The 17801-nt window shown below is 42.3% G+C and overlaps 1 protein-coding gene across 1 annotated transcript; it reads right to left on the bottom strand.

Moving 5' to 3' along the window:
• Nucleotides 1–3968: 3968 nt before the first annotated feature.
• LOC306777890 (neuronal acetylcholine receptor subunit alpha-3-like) lies at nucleotides 3969–17460 on the bottom strand (the record flags this gene model as incomplete). The annotated part of the gene is made up of 7 exons (XM_079269197.1): nucleotides 3969–4094; nucleotides 6379–7407; nucleotides 7741–7948; nucleotides 8141–8250; nucleotides 8333–8377; nucleotides 8472–8611; nucleotides 17403–17460. 7 exons carry the CDS (start codon nucleotides 17458–17460, stop codon nucleotides 3969–3971), a joined length of 1716 nt encoding a protein of 571 aa, XP_079125323.1.
• Nucleotides 17461–17801: the final 341 nt, after the last annotated feature.

Genomic DNA, 17801 nt, shown 5'->3' with positions numbered 1-17801 from the left:
CTGCCCGCCGGCACATACCGTCCTGCTCTTGACGACACGAGAGACTACCCTAATTCACTATCCACCCTTCTGCAGTATGCCCCCATGCCACCCTTCAACCGCACCCAAACGTTTCCCAGCATGCACCAGTGGTCCACTGGAGAATTCCCCTCATTGTAGCCTTGCTTCTTGGGAGACAGGGTTCGCAAAACTACGGAAGAAAGACAGCAGGAGACGGGCAAGAATAAGCTGTTTTATTTCACAACACAAAAAAAGATGTAAAACAAGTGAGGCATGTTACAGATCTTTCATTTTTTTCCAAACGTTTCAAAAAGCAAAGGAAATGAGATCCTACAGACACATGCGCTGTGACAAGTCCTACTATCCAGGAGCCGGATGCTAACAGTCATCATCAACAGTGAAGACTCATGTAAAATATTCATAGATGTGGCCGGCTTAATAATGTATTATGCCTCAGTTTAGCACCCAGAGCTTTGCTGCGCTTTGCTTTGCTCTGACATGCCTCACAGTACTTGGAGTCCAATCATTCAAGAAAGATGTACAGCTTTAAAATGGCAAGGTCACTCTGTTACATATTCAGATTAAAATGGCTGAAGCTCTCTAGTAGCAGCTGATTGGTGCGTCTATCTCAAACTAAGTGGCATCAGAAATGTCTTAGTTTGGGAGGATTGGGAGCGTTGGTGTGGATCAGATTTAAAAAATAAAGCAGAAGTGAAAAAATAACATCATCCGGCTTGTTAACTATTTCATTTCCTGTTAAAAGTTTGAAGGGCAGTCCAATAAGTTGGTGGAGAGCCAGTGAGGAAAATTGCATGCATCACACACAAATACTGTCCAAATATAACTGGAGTAGCTGCTTCTTTCGCTGATCTCTTCATTCTCTGGCAGCACTGATGTGACCCTGTCAAGCAGCAGACTGAGACTGATGGGATACTGGCTGTCGTACCACTGCTGCTGCTGCTGCTTTTCTATATGTAATAACTCATCCATCCCATAATCCCCATGTAGTTATATCCATGCTGCTGAGTGCACATATGGACTTCCATGCACCCTCACTATCTCACTCTCTCTCGCTCCCTGTTTCCTTTGCTTACTTCCGCAGGTGACATGTGTATTCTTCCTCTTCCCCTTTTGAACACACAAACAGAAATGTGCACACGCTCATTCAGGACTCGCTAGTGAGGATTAAGTGAGAGTTGGGAGCCACAGGGTGGACCAAATGAAAGCAGAGTCATACTCCACTTTGGCTGAAGGGGGAAAGGACTGTGTTTTCAGCACCCTGAACTTTCAGAGAGTATGTGTGTGTGTGTGTGTGTGTGTGTGTGTGTGTGTGTGTGTGTGTGTGTGTGTGTGTGTGTGTGTGTGTGTGTGTGTGTGTGTGTGTGTGTGCGTGCGTGCATGCGTGTGTCAGGGCTGACAGGCACATTCAGATTCACCCGTGACCTTTGACAGAGAGAAGGAAGGAGGGATAAGTCAGAGGAAGATGGGAGCTTCAAAGGAAAAATGCTTTGCTGTGCTTTTGCTTCGGAGACGCAGTTTTGGCCACTTTACTCAACGGTATCATCAGTATGTGGGACTGTGTGTCAAAACTCTTTCCTCAAGAAGCACAGCAAACTATACAGCTCACCCTGAACCTGCTGGGATTATTATGAAAAATACATTTTGTAAATTTGTTTCCTAACATAATAGTTTTTGAACAAATCCAACAATATGTGGTTGTAATATCCAGAACTATAATTCTTATTTTTTTGAGTCTGTTGAGAGGTGACAGTCGACAAAGATGGCATTCATGTGTCCTTCGGTGTGAGATTGGGCTAAATGAACGTTGTAGGTTAAAGGCACTGCAAATTAGGAAAAATTATGCACATGGTTCAGATATGCAGCACTTGTTGTTGCTTTTTGTGGATTCTACAGTTATCTCTTCAGATGGGCAACAAAAAGCAGCAAATGTTGCTGGCCAGAGACAAGCTGGGGACACTGTGATCCATGGTCGGCATCTTAACTCAAAGGATAGATAAATAAATAAAACCTATTCTTCATCTACATATGGGTGCTCAATGAGTTTGACCCAATTCAAAATCCTGACCACCTTCCTTCTCCGAGTGTACTCTTGTAATCGGGAGACCCAGCTGCAGGAGATGGTAGTGAAATGCCTTGCTCAAAGGCGTATTGTGTGTGGGTGACTGAGCAATATTCAATCAATTCCTTACACATATTTTCTCAGAGGAGATTCCAGTCACAAAGTGTATCACTGTTGCACACATCTGAAGTCTGTACCGCCATGCAAAATAATGTTCTTTTTGCAGATCGTATTTAATGCGATTGAAGCTCAACAGTTCAACTAAAGGACAGATTATTACAAATCTGTTTGTCTCCTGCTGTAGGTGAACCCATTACAAATCCCATTTGTTTAATACAATGGCTAGATTGCCTCAGTGTTAAAGTGTATAAAGCTACTCATTATGCATTTGATCAGACCAGCTCTGAGTTGCTAAACATCAGGAAGCAATCAATTCAAACCAAGTGCAACAGTTTTTCCATTGTTTGCTATAATATTATACACACGGTTTACACTGAGACATCCGTTAACATTCTTTGAAGGTTAATAACTTAATAACCGTTTTCCTTCATACTCGACATGAAAAATGTTCCTCCAGGTTTCGTCCTCCCATATTTCATTGGTTATTACAAATATTCTCGATACATTTAATCCTTTTTTTTATTTCATCCATTCACTTTCTGCACCCCCCTTACTCTGATGTGGGTGATAGGGCTAATTTCAGCAAGAGGTCGTGTACATCTGTGACAAGTGACTTCAGTATAGTAAGAAGTTAGAGCATCAGAGAAAACCCTCGGAGATACAGCAAGAGATTCACACAGAGTTTGAGTCCAGGACCTTCTTTATTATTAAATAACATGAGACAGTTTGGCTTTTAATGGTTTTTTTTACAAGTTCAATCTATATTGTGCAATTCAAAATGTTTCTATACATTGCAGGTTTGCAGTGAAGTTGTGAATTCATGTGCAGAGCGTAATTAAACTTAACGTGAGCACATGTGGGAAACATGTCATGTGTGTGTGCAGCCGTAGCCTTCTCAGAAGCCACGCTTAACTCTTATGTGTTTTACAAACGTATCGACAGGGAAAAACTATCTGACAATAGCAAAAGTAGCAGCTATCAGCACAACATCAGACATATTATGACCAGCTGTCAGTATTTGTTTTTAACTTAGTCATTGTAGACAAACATACTGTACCACTTTTCTCAAAAGTATGTTGTCTTTATTGCACCGGCTTACATTGACAAAGTCCTACTGCAAAACTCATGAAAGGTATAAGGTTCATCTTTCTCAGCCATTTGAACGTTGAGATGTTCTTCAAATTGCAATTATGATAATACTTACGAGAATAATTACCTGACATTGTTAAACATATTGTATAAGACTGTACAATAACAAGGACTGAATGGATATTTTCAATAAAACACAGAATGGAAATGCGGAGACGCATAGACACAATGGGAGACAGGAGACAGCCGTGAAGAGATACGCTGTCGGCAGTGGCAGGTCAAACATGGCACAGGAGAGGAGAAAAACAGGGCGAGAGGAAAGGAAAGAAGACTTGATCATGATGTCAGAGAGAAAATCTATGATGGGGCGGAGGAGACTGGATAACAGCATGGCATGCACTTTGAGAGGGCAAGGCAATGATGAGATGGGGAAATCAGGGGAAATGATGTGAGGAAATAGACAGCTGAGAGCCATAAGTGATAGCTGATTGTGGAGTCCCAGAGAAGAGCATGAGACTCATATGAGAGACAAAATGCCAGAAAAGGAGAAAGAGGCGGTTCTGTGTTTGATTTGAAAGAGCTGCAGGAGGGATAATTCCCAAAGTAATTCAAGTGGGGTACAGAGACAGACAGGAGTAGACAAGAGAGAGAAAGAGACTTGACAAAGACAAGTTTCTCATTAGAGAAAGAAGCTGATAAGTGGCTGGAGGAAGAGTCCCACCGTTCCCAACACACACACTGTCACAAAAACCCACAGGAAGATCCTGTCGATGACCATGGCTACGTACTTCCAGTCGTCCTCCACCTGAGGAAAGGAAGAAAATACATTTTGGTGTGTGTATCAGTCATTAATGTGTAACATATCTATGGCACACAAATTCACTTTTCTTCCCAAAATGCTCCCAGCACCCTTTGCTTAATGGTGATTGTAAAATGTGAAGTCACTGTGTTAACACTACAGCTGAATGGCTATAAGGGGTGTGTGTGTGTGTGTGTGTGTGTGTCTTTATGTGAGTTTGTGGGTTTCTGTGTAAAAGAGGCTGAGATATCCTGCAGTGTTTACCACCATGGCTACTGGTGGAGTGGTTTGGTACAGTGTGTGTGTATGTGTCTGTGTGTGTGCTAGTTTATAGAGTATCCCTTGATCAGTCAGGCGTGGACAATAGGATCATGGCTGCACTGACCATAATGCCATTGTGTGCTATTCTGCATGCATCAAAGAAATATCTCAGCTGTGTTACGAAAAGATGGAGCTGAAGCAACAAACGTATTAGGGCCATCCAGAGGGCGTACACAAAGCCCCCCATCTGCAACACACAAGCAGCTTTCCTCTCCCTTTGTAGCTCAGAGTAAATGGCTTTCTACACCGTTTACTAAGCTAGGTAGAATATCCACACACTGCAGAGATAACAGACATACAGCACTGCTTTGTTGTTGCATGTTTATGTCTATTTGTGTGCTGTGTAGTGTACGTTGTGGGAGCTTAATCTGTGCACACCAATCTGGGGACAAAACTCTGGTCCCCACAAGGTTCACCATTTATTTTAGGGCATTAGGACCAAGTTAAGTTGAATGTTGGGGTTGAGGACAGTAATCCAAGCCTCTGTGATGACCCTCTACCTCTGCCATGGCCTGGAGGTTTTGTCTTTCCCTCGTCTTGTGCTTGTGTCCCACCTGATGCCTGTACCACGAAGCGAGTTCAACATACCCAGGGCCTCTTTTGGTTCTCTGACTTAACCAACGCTAACGAGCGTGATCCCGATTAACGGTCCCACGAAGCTGGTTATCAACTCGGTAAATCAACCCAGGGTTTCTCAATCTGGCTATGAGCGCGTTCATATAAAGGGGCGGTGTTTGCAGCTTATGACCAATCACAAACATGGACAAGTCTGCTGTCAGCAGAGCCCCGCATTTTACAAATGAAGAGAAAACTGTATATTAGACAAATACGTAAAAGTTAAACACGTAATTAGGGCTGAGCAGTTTGAACTGCCAAATGAAGGAAGGACAGCTAACAAGAAATTGCCTCCTGTGTGAGTGCGTAAATGACCAGATCTACAATATCACCGCTTAAACATCTTTTCAACGGAAAAATGCTCACTAGAAGTTCACGAGCAGAGCCGAGTATGAATACATGTGTGTATTCCGTTACGTTAATGTGTTGCTTAGATGCATTCTTATGGTGTGTATGGCAATAATTTAGCCCTATTCCTTCAGCTGCAACCCCGGCAGTGTGAAACCGACGAAAAATGAATTTTAAAAACATGATGCTAAGCAGTAATAAGGTTTCCTTCAACAACTTGTTATCACCCACAGCGTACATTAAAGTAATCGGAGCAAACACGACACGATGAGAGAATATATGCAGATATATATTTTTTTCACACCGCCGGGGTTACAGCTGAAAGAAGAAGGCTAAAACATTGTCATACATGCCATAATAAGTGAACCTCCGTCGTGGAACTGAAAACCCAGAGTTTACCTCGCTAACCCCAGGTCCTGCTTCGTGTTACAGGTCAGCATAGTATGTAATAGTGCAACAGCGCCACACCTTTATTTTAGTTTAGTTCTGTTTTGATTATACTTAAATCACCCAACACAAACCTTTCACATTGCTCTACTGATCATTTCAGACAGTTAGTCAGAATATATTACCATTTAAATAAATACATTTTATACCATTGTGTGCAATCGTGTGTCATTATTTCCTCTTCTGACTAAAAGATGGGTTATGACACCTAGTATAAGTATAGTAGTTTAAGGTTGTGTATGTCTTTATCAGCTGTATGTACGTTAATGTGAATATTTGCAGTTGCAATTTAGGACTGCTCTCATGGCAGAACATTTTCAACTTCCACTGTAACGGTGAAATCAATAACTTTGTGTTCATGTTCAAGATATAGCAAGATGTCTGAAACTAATGTTAAAAGTGCAGTAAAAATATAAACCTAAATATGTTTTTTACTGATCTGATCAAGTTTGACTGCACTGGCACTGCCAGCTCAACTGACAGGATATAGTGCCACACACACATAAAAATAGTAGTATTGTTGTTTCATTATCAAGACAAGTCCAACTTGCTTTTGTACCTCTTTGGCTTTGTTGCGAGTCCTCATGTTCTCTGCGATGTACTTCACGCTCTCAATGGCTTGCTTGATCTCTGGCGACACCACGGAGAAGGCAACAACAGCGCTGACAGGCGAAGGGGCATTCAACGGCCGCGGCACTTTGGGCAACTCTGATTCCTGGGACCCCTGGGTTGAGGGAGCCTGTGAGGGTGGAGGAGGGGGAGGAGGAGGTGGCCCCATTGAGGGTGGGACTGGAGTCGGTACCTCTTTGCCTCTGTAGGGGCACCTCCTGTTTATGTCCCGATTCATGTCCCGATTCGTCTCACTGTACTCCACACAGTTCATGGAGCCACCAGCTGAGGCAGCCCCTCCTCCTCCTCCTCCTGCCCCACCATCCAGAGGTGAACACGCTACACCCCCAGTTATACCCCCAATGCTTACACTTCCTGTGCCACTTCCTCCTCCTATGCTGCTCTTTCTCTTTTTCTTTCCCACGCTGCTCCTTCCTCTTCCTGTCCCTCCTGTAATATCGGCAGGGGAGGAGCAGCCCTGGTCGATGGGCCGCCTCATCAGCATCACTCTGGGCAGCACCCCAAGGAACACAGACCTCACCCACTCTGGCATAGTGTGAGTCATGGGGGTGCGGTAGTGGACGTTCAGCACAAAGACAGTGATGACGATGCTGAGCGTGACAAAAATCATGGTGAAGAGGAGGTACTCGCCGATCAGAGGGATGACGAGCGACGTCGAAGGGATGGTCTCGGTGATGACCAGCAGGAACACAGTGAGGGAGAGGAGGACGGAGATACACAGGGTGACCTTCTCGCCGCAGTCAGACGGGAGGTAGAAGACCAGCACCGTGAGGAAGGAGATGAGGAGGCAGGGGATGATGAGGTTGATGGTGTAGAAGAGAGGCAGGCGGCGGATGTAGAAGGAGTAGGTGATGTCCGGGTAGATCTCCTCGCAGCAGTTGTACTTGATGTCATGTTTGTATCCTGGTGCGTCGATGATCTCCCACTCTCCACTTTCCCAGAAGTCTTTCAGGTTCACCTGATGAAATGCAAATGGGAAGTGAATATTTTGAGGAAAATATGTATTTGAAAGTCTGTTGAAAGAGACAAAGGCAGTGACGAGTTTAAATGTTCAAAAGTTGCCTCGAGCAAGTTTTTTGGCATAAAAGTGAAGGAATTTAATAGATGTGAAGAGATGTGTGCACATAGTATTTGTGCTGCAGTACTGAAACCTTCCTGCTAAAATCTCAATGAGTTCTCACAAAAAATACAATATATATATTGTGATGTAAACATGTAGAATAAAACTGCATGGCTGCTACAGTACATGGCCAGGATCTCTCCCCCCTGTGCCCCAGGGACTCCCTCTGACCTTTGAGCCAATCAGCACGAGGTCGATCTTGGCCTTGTCATACGTCCAGGAGCCAAACTTCATGGAGCAGTTCTGGTAGTCAAAGGGAAAGTAGGTGATATCCATGGGGCAGGAAGATTTGAAAATAGCTGGGGGAACCCAGGTAATGGTGCCATCAAACTTCAGCAGAGCCTTGGTCTTGTCTTCCACGAGGAAGTCACCTACAGCACTTTGAGAGATGTAAACGTCATGTCAGTTAAAGGCCATTTAACGCAAAAGACGGAGAGCATCAATAAATGGCATTAGTATGTAGGAAGAAGAGAATTATGAAATAGTTAGAGGGATAACTCTGCACAGTTTTGTCTTTCAACATATTAGGCAAGCTAAACACCATCTTTAGCATTCGCGCACCAAAACGTACTTGTTGTACAAAACAATGTCCGGCCTCCAAATCTTATTGGAAGGAACTCGTATGAACTCGATCCCATCGTACTCAACAGGGGCCCATTTCAGTTTGTAGTCATTCCAGACCTAAAAGACAGACAAAACATAGCATAAATAAATCAAATGTGTCATCACCAATGGCGTTACATAAAAGATAAAACTCACTCACATGTCTCAGCCACAGATTGGTTTCCATGATCTGATTCACCTCATCCTGTCAGGAAGAAAAGAGCAAATGAGTCACCAAGAGAAAAGGATGCTTTTATAAAACATTTGATTTGTTTGTATAGAGATGTTTATTCTCTTACCACTTTGACCAGTTGAGACATGGAGACCTCAAACTCCACCGTGACTGGATCTGATACATTCTCCACCGGTCGGATGAACTGGTTGTACCTCCTGAACAACCTCCGAAATAATCTGTCCTCTCCCTTAGATGAAAAACAGCCTAACAAAAGAAAGAAGAAAAAACAGTTAATACTTAAATACATGGGTTTGTTCTCAGACATTCATACATACCATGAGTCTTTAGCGATATGGCACTAATAAAACATCGATCAAGCCAGATTTTAAAATCTTATTGGAAAGGGTGTAATGTAATCCTGGGTCACTAAAGACCAGCGGTATATGCCTTTAAGGGCATTGAGTGAAGGGAAATTATCATCATGGGGATGATTAATCAAAAGCAGATGTGACTTAAGATGAAGTGCCCCCTACTGCTCTACATGCTGGCTGTGAAACATCTCAGACTGAACTGAAATATATTCAAAAAGTCCAAAATATAAGTTTTTTGTTTGTTTTTGAAAATGTTAATCTCACTTCTTTTTCTTCACAAGCATACTTTGGGGTATTTGGCGAATTATTGTTCCCGAGTGGAAACGTTAAAGATCAGTTCAACCAGTTATACATATAACATATTTAAGGTTTAATTACTTAGATAAACACCAATAAAGCTCATTGTGTGTCATTCTAGATGTCCTGTTAAGTCATTTATAGATGACTTTTACAATGGCGGTCTACGGGGAACACAGCAGATTTTCTGCCATGCATCATCCACAGCTCTCGAAGCCTTCATAAATCAAGGTTCAAATCCTTGTTTTTGTATGTTTGTGGGTCTAGTGATGGTCAAAAGTCGGGACATTTACTGCTTTAAATGTGGGTGTCACGAAGCTAGTTAATTAGCTAAATTAGCTAAGTTAATTTGACTTGACTTAAGGTCAGCCACTAAAAATTATTTAACATCAGTTTCTGCTGAAGAAAACCTTCCAAAGATAGAGAGATGGTTGTTATGTTCTCATATCAAGCAGTCATTTCACCAGAAAGCCTTGAGAAATGTTGTATTCTTTCAAAAGAAAGTGAGTAATGTGGGCTACATGCAGAAACAGTCACATTGAATCTACATTGTCTCCAGAACAACATCAACATTTTCTCACTGTTCTCACTTACACTTTGTAGCTCACACAGAAAGACTAAGCAATATTCTCAGTGGCAGCGGATATCCTCAGCAAATGAACCTGGACGTCTGAAAACATGTTTTAGTTTGATTTAGATGAAATGAACCCTTAAACTGCTGAATCGACGCCTCGTTGCTCTGGATGGAGTGAAGGCTGTGAGAGAGCAAAGTGTGTTTCGAGGGGAGTTTCTATTTCCTGTTTAGATATAGAAGATGCTTTAAGCAGAAAGGAATGGTGTGCCGCTGGCTTGTGTGTCTGAAGAAGTGTGTGTCAAGGATATGTAAGGCTGGACTGATGGTCATATTGCGTAAAACTGCCACGAGTAACACCAATGCCCTGTAGAGCCAAGCCTCACTCACAGCACGCATTCTCATCACCAGCACAACCTCATTAACACTGCAGCAGTGGCTGCAATGAGCTGCAAATCCTCTATACAGTACATAGAATAACGGAATGAACATAATCTTTCACTTCCTCTGTGTCTTCATCCCATCTTTCCTGTTTCCTGATCCTCTTGTTTTGGCTTTTATTCTCTGAACAGCCTCCTTTCTCTGTTACCGATTTCTTCTGGGTAGCTGGTAAGTTACTGTACGGCCTCGGATTTCAAACTTGACTGATTGGTTTTGTTAAAGCAGAGGCCAACCTCTCCCCTCACGGCCTCCAAGCCGAGGAGGGACCCACACATTATTCAACACAGTCCCAAACCGTACAACCTGCACTTACCGAGCTGCGCGAACCATTTTAGAGATCGAGGCAATTGTGCTTCACCTAAAGGGCAAATGGGTCACAACCCAAATACACACAAATAGCTACATTCACGGAAAAGGTTTGTTTCTTTGGCAACAACTAAATAAAAAATGTTGCTTTAATGGGACACTTTCTTGTTGCGCAAGTCAGTTACCTCTCGACAAACCAGAAGTTTGTAAACATGAATCACACAAACCGTACTTTGATATTGTTTGCATGTCAATTTACTCTTCATCACCTTCAAAGATATCATATCTTAAATATTTCAAGCAAACATTTGTGGCAAAAAATTAAAATAATAATGAGAAATACAAACAGCACTGTGTTATTGCAGGCTACTTAACTAGTTGAGCTAAGCTAGTATGGTTGGGCTTTAGTATTAGTAACGTGCATGTCTTCCACTACTATAAGACACTATACCTGTTCACATACCTTGAATAAAATAATAATGCCGAAACAAACATTTCATATTCAGTGTTTGTACTGTAAGGTCATAAAGCAGTCTGTCCATTTATTGCCATTGGGAGTACACATAGATGAATATCTTGCAGACATCACAGATTACAGTCTGTCTGGTTTCTCATTTTGGGAGACTTGTTCAATTGCTCATGTTGAAAAGAATCTGACTGGCCAGGGAAATAAAAATGTAATTGAGGTTCATCCCTGTTATTATATTTGAGCGGCAATCTGAATCTGAAGCAACATAACACAGTGAACACACTGCTTTTTTACATTTACAGGTTTTAACAACAATTTTAATTTAACCTCACAGGGGACTAACGCAGCTCAGGTGTAGACTCAGCTTACCGAGCTAAAAAATTCACACTTACATAATCACAACATCTGGTGCACATAAAACAATGACCAAACAACAAACACAGTTATGATTCCGGACACATAAATGAGGGAGAATATGCAATGACCTTATGTATCCCCATATATTACACATGCATCTTTACCCCTCCCTCCCCGAAATATTTCAAGTTCAGATGGAGCACACACAGCGGCCTGCAGGCCAGCAGAGGCATAAGCTATTCATCAAGTTCATTGAGGTAAATGAAAATCAGGTCACACAGCTTTTTCCCATCATGTTTATTCCCCCAAACATTTTCTGCAGCATAGCCTTCATCAAATCATCAGGATCGCCACCCCGATGAAGGCAATGTAGCCGGAACCATTTGGGGAAGTAAAACGAGAGAAAAACCTGATTTGATCTTTCTTTCGTGAAGTTTTTTGTCTCATTCTAACAGACAGAATTGTCCTAAGAAGTTAACAAACTAAAAATAAATCAGAACCTGTCAGATCTAGTTATCTGTGGGTAAGACTTTGCATTTGCTATACCGCTTCAAAACTCTCAACAAGTTTTGTGAGGTCACTGGCATAGAAGAGTTGAGTCTTAAAGCTTAATGAGAGTCTTAAAGCTTAATGAGAGGGCCTCTCTCCTGAGACACATGGGTCATTTCAGCTCTTGGTACCTGCCTTGAAAACTGCCCGCTGCTCCCTGATTCGCTGCACTCACAGAACGTTGTTTAAGCCTCTAATTGGGCTAGGGGAAACCAGGACAATTATAATCAGTCAATTAATTGGACCTTTTGTTCACTGTGAAAAGAAAAAAATGAAGCCAATATTTTTTTTTTCCTCTGTTGCCACATTCACTCCTCTAATGCCCTTCTTTGTTCTGCCACGGAAGATCTCAGACTTAATTTAAAGGAAGTTAATTATAACCTCTGCCCTTTCCCCACAGATAATTCTGCACACACACACACACACTGCTCGCTGCACTCTGGTGCTTAATGTAAGGATTTAAATTGTGTGAGAATTTGTTAGTTTGCCTGTGAAAGTGAGGATGTGATAGTGAGCGAGTTAAAGTTAAAATCCAGATCACATGTAATTCCAACTGACCCAGCTGTGGAATTGTATTTTCAACAAAGTAGGTTCTTACAGCTTTGATATATTACACTGAGATGACGTTCATCTGTGGGACTGTCCTTGGGCACAGCGGTGCTTTCAAGCTAAATGCTAACTTCAGCGTACTAACAACCTCACAGTGGTGCTAGAGAAAAAGAGGATCACCAAAGGCATTAGGGTACATCATCTGGTTCATGAATGTCTAAAAAAACGTCAATCCATCTCATCGTCGTTAATATTTCAATCGACGCCAAAGTGGTGAACCACCCAACATTGCTATCTGGAGCCACGCTGCTATCTACCCACCAAAGACCTCTTGTCTTGTGTAAAGTTCATCTGTCTCAAGCTTTAGAAGAAAGTTCTTAATCATCAGAAATGTCTTTGCCTCTGACGATGAAAATCCCATGACGTCAGCTTGACAATCGTATTTCACTTCACCAGCCATGCACTCTTTCCTTCCCCTGCCTTTGTGACGCAGTAACAAAATAATGAGCTTTTGCTCTGAGGCAGATGAAGCAGAGTCAAGCAGTCGTGCATCTCACCCTTAAATAACCACATTGATTTAGAATTAGCAAGCCAAACAGCAAGTCTGTCCCCGTCTCTCGTGTCTACAGGAGCCCAACACTTCAGAAAGAGCCGTGGCCGGTGGGAGGCCCTTTGATCATGCATGTGCTTAACAGGATGAGCCTGGCAGCGAGTGGTGGACAATCTGAAGGAACTAATTATCCTCCAATAATACACTGCTGACAGTATGTGTGTGTGTGTGTGTGTGTGTGTGAGAGAGAGAGTGAGAGAAATGGCGTGTCTTCGTTCTCCTGGGTTCTTGATGGTCTGACTGTGACATGCTGAGTGACGCACACGAGGATCCACTGTGATTACTGCATGTGCTGTGACTATCCCATTAAGCATATGGTGCATGTTATAAAGCCTATGTGTGTCTTCATGTATGAGGGCACGTTGACAGAATATACTGTACTGTGTAAACGCACATGTTCCTATTTATATGTCCACTCACCTTTGATGTGATTCACTCTGAACAGCATTTTTTTCACTGATGCATCAAATTCAATGGATCCTTGCCTCCATGCTTTCATCTGAGAACATGTGTGAGTTTCCAGGTCATATTCTCTGAATGTGTTCGAAGATATTGTAAGTAAACTCACATTTTCATTTAAAAATTCTCCAAATGTAAATATGTTCTAATGGGACAACTGCATATTTAAGTACCCCAATGCCAAAATATGTTTACTATAAACAAAAAACAAAACTTCAGCAAAACGCTGAAGAACAGACAATATTAGCCCAAATATGGCTCTACTTGATCGACATGGGGTGTTGGGAACGGAGATATATATCTATACATATTGTTTAGTTTGATTCTGGCACAACCCTTCCCTCACATTCGCTCTTACATTTCTATGCGTGTCTCACAGACAGCAAAGGGAAGTTCATCCCCTGTAGCTCAAGATCAAAAGAGATGAACACACAGAGACAGAGTGAACCCAGTCATCATCAGAAGCCCCTATGAGACTCCCGGAAAAAGAGGAAGGATCGAATAAACAAGTCAGATGCTTCTCGTGTCATTTAAACTCCTCCAGTGAATTAACTTACAGCAGATCGACAGCCAGGCAGCCCACCGAGCGAACAGCTGGGATTGGAACGAGACGTGAGAGCGCCTTAAGGAGATACTCCATACTCAGCCGTTCTACAGAAAAGGTGTGCAACAGATTCAACAATGTGTTTCCATGTGACCGATTATCAGCCCTAACAGCTGGGATTACCATATGTTTAATAATATAAATAGCTACAGATTATCAGGTTCCTTTTACAGCAGCAGCAACATTTGTATATATTTTGCCCTCATTTTTAAATCACTGGGAAAAATGTCTTTCCAGTTTAAGTCACAATGCATTTACTACTGCATTTTATTTCTTGCACTGTTTTTTAATGTTTTAATGAATGTTCTTAATTGTTTTTAAATCTCCTTTTCTTTTGCCTTATGTTTTGATGCTTTTAATGGTTTTATGTGAAGCACTTTGAATTACCTTGTTGTTGAAATGTGCTATACAAATAAACTTGCCTTGCCTATTAAAAAGCACTGTGAAGTGAGATAGAGGGGTCACGCCTGAAACATAATGCGGATCCGATTAGTATAGTGCAGGCATGGCTGGACAATTCTCTCAGCTATTTCTGCTGGAGATGATGTATGCTGCAGGATAATGCATCGTGCACTCACCGATTGTAATCACTCAATCTCAGACCTTACGGAAACTATTTTGTCCTTTAACATGCTGATGAGAACCACAACCTATCGCACAGGCTGTGACTTCATTTGTCCCTACCCGATGTATTCAACTAACAGCCCCAGAGGGTAAAATTCTTGAATTCTTCTGGAACTTTCCCTCCAAATAGCCAGGTCAACCACCTCTAACAAGCAAGGATGCAGCAGATTTCCTCTGGCTTTAGAAAAATCGGAAGTGACAAGGCAGTCGGCTGTAGCAAATCTGTCCAGCTGAAGAGAATGACAGAGACAGTGAGAGAGTCGATCCCACGTGTCATACGGAGACACTTCCCTTCCCCACGACTGAGTCTGCGTCATGTTACGGGATGTGCGAAGCCAGTGTCTTTCACGTCGACTGGAGCCTGACAACACAAAGCCACTTAGTGCTGCTCCCGAGGGGGGACAGCAGGTAGCACATCTGAGACAAATTCACTGATGCACTCTGGGCTTTAGATTTTTAAAAAAAGGTTTCATATAGCATGGCCGGGGTTCAACCTATAGCCAGAATAATTACTCCTCCCACAGTTTGTTCAAAGTACAATGTGTCAGTCCCAGGAAAAATGTCTAGTTTGTATGGGACAAACAGAACAACACTTTTAGTCTGAGCGATACCCACAGTGGCTGAATAAATCAAGAAAAGACATATTTACTGCCCTTTAACGGCAAAATACAGTAAATTGATTTAAGGCCCGAATCTGACTTTTTGACATCTGTCATAATATATAAAAATGATTATACCATTTCATTAAATGAATCATCTAACTATAAAACATCTCTCTCTGTCTGTCTGTACGTATATGTCCTTCGCATATCTCGAGAACCATTCATCCGATCTACTTTATACTTGGCGGGTGTACTGCTGGGGAGCTCAGGACGTACAGTGTCGAAGTTGGTGCAATGTGGAAACGCCGTGACACGTTCAAAATGAATAAACTTTGAAAAAAGCAAGCGCAATACCGTGGTATTCGACAACGCTACAAGCAGCAACAAGCAATCGGCCCGTCCAATGCTAGGTACTGTGTGAAGCTATAAGGTGAGATAGACAGGGCTAGCCTTAGCTAACGCTAAAACCAAACTGACTTACACTGTTTATTTTCATCTGTAAAAAACTATAATTTCAATGACAATTCACATAACAGCTACTTAATAAGGAAGTTATGTTGAAGAACAAAACCCCAGCTAAACTTCTCCTCACTGGCTTAGCAAAGAGTAAGCATGCAATCAACCTTTCTCTTACAATATAAATATAAAGCTATATCTTTAAATTACACATTTAAGTGTGCTATACTGTAAATAGATTTTGTTTATTTATTTTGATATGAACATTTTAAGTAGAAGGTCTGGCAGACATCTATTAAAACACAGATACATTTAATTTGCTATGGATCGTAAAAAATCCAATTGAGATTATACTGAAAAAAACTATTTCAAAAGGGTCAATGAAGTTTTGTGAGGATTAAGCGAAGGCAGACCAAATAATCAGCCTAAATACATGTCAACCTTTCTCTCTGTTTCACAATTTGTCAGGCAGACAGAAAATGTTTCTTTAGCGCTTGTGTAGTTACTGCTCTCTGTCTTTGTGGGGCAGGATCTCAACTCAAATTTCAGCAACAGAAATCCACAGCAAAAGACTGACTGACAGGTGTTAAGGCGCAAAATCAACAAAGATGCTGCCAAAGAACATATTGCCACTTGACTGTGACTCATTTGATCCTTATTTTAGACCCATTATGCTCCCATTGGGAAAGACTCTCTCCCAAGAAACCTGCCTCTGTGTAGGCCTACTTTTTGTGGATGTGAATGAGATGAATTTCAGGATTAAAATAACAATTTAAAGCAGGAGACTGACAGCCTGAACCAGAGATGGGAGAAGATGTCAAATATGTGTGGAGGGAATTTTGGAAAGAAGAGAAAAGAAAGAAATGGATCACACAGAGAGCAAAACAAAACACAGACGACCTGACTGAGCAATCCAGCCTGATTTAATGTCATAAATACAAAGATTAAATCAAACCACAAGGGAAATGAGAGTCTTGGACTTAAACTCTTGCTACAGCATCAGGATCTATAAGGGGCTACTGTCCTTCAAATACCACTGAAAACCACTAAATGCCCTTAGGCAAGAAACTGAACCCCTTCAGCTCCATGGCATCAATCCTATACCGAACCTTGACCTCTGACCTCTGTGGGTGGAAGGAGCCCACAGCCCTCCACATCTGGAGGATCTAGGCAATGAGGTATCAGTTAAAATGAGACACGCCCCGATCACAGATCATGATCTTCAACGGAAACTAAACCCTGACCCCGTCCCTGCAACATAACAGTGACTCTGCAAGTTTCTACAGAATATAGGAGATTATTATTCACGGGCACGTGCAGATTGTTCAGGTGAGCACAAATACTCACATTGATAAGGCCATGGTGGCTCCCTCCTTCTATACGTTTTAGCTGGAGCAGCAGGATGCGCAAATTAAAATGGGAGGGGGACTCTAGATGTCTTGCGAGTTGTGCGCTCCTCGAGCGTTCACAGACTGTGAGTGTTTTTGCAGACATTTTGTAGAAATTGTCAGTTGCAGCAATAAAACGTGTTTGCATTTCACATCCCACTCAAGTTTTGTTCATACCCATGTTTATACCCATTGGTTAAATATGTTAGTCGCTTTGGCAAAAGCGGTATTGGTTTCCCCGGATCTTTACCCAGAAGCGCACAAAGGACGGTAACTCATGGTGGCGGGTGACTCAAGGTAACTTAAAAGTAATATATCGAGTAAGGTAACCATTCACATGAGTCCAAAATAAGTTGATGGTGTTCGTAAAGTAACGAGTCAAATGCAAATGTGGTGTCTTACCTTGCGCTGCGAGGAGCAGCAGAAGGAGGACGTTTGTTAGTTTCCCGGAGAAATTCATCGAGACATCGGCGCTTGACGATGCTTTCTGTGGATAAAAAACGATGCTGATGACTGAAGTCTTGTCAGTAACCCACCACAGACGTATGTGCAGCCTTACGATTCGAGCAACATTTTCCTTTGCGCACTCGAGCGTGGAGAGGTTGGACTCGCGGTGCGCTCTCCCGATATGAAGAACTTCTGAGCGTCCCACCTTCCCCCTCCCTCCGTCCCTGCGTCCCACTTACCCACCCACCCACTCACCCACGGTCCAAACCCAGCAACCTGACTCACAGTGACTCACAGGTGATACGTTTGGAATCATGAAATGGGTTTCATATATGGATCAAGGACCGCGTGGGG

This window comes from Melanostigma gelatinosum, assembly GCF_949748355.1.
Source record: "Melanostigma gelatinosum genome assembly, chromosome: 5".
Classification (NCBI taxonomy): domain Eukaryota; kingdom Metazoa; phylum Chordata; class Actinopteri; order Perciformes; family Zoarcidae; genus Melanostigma; species Melanostigma gelatinosum.
This window is presented reverse-complemented; position numbering and strand designations above follow the sequence as displayed.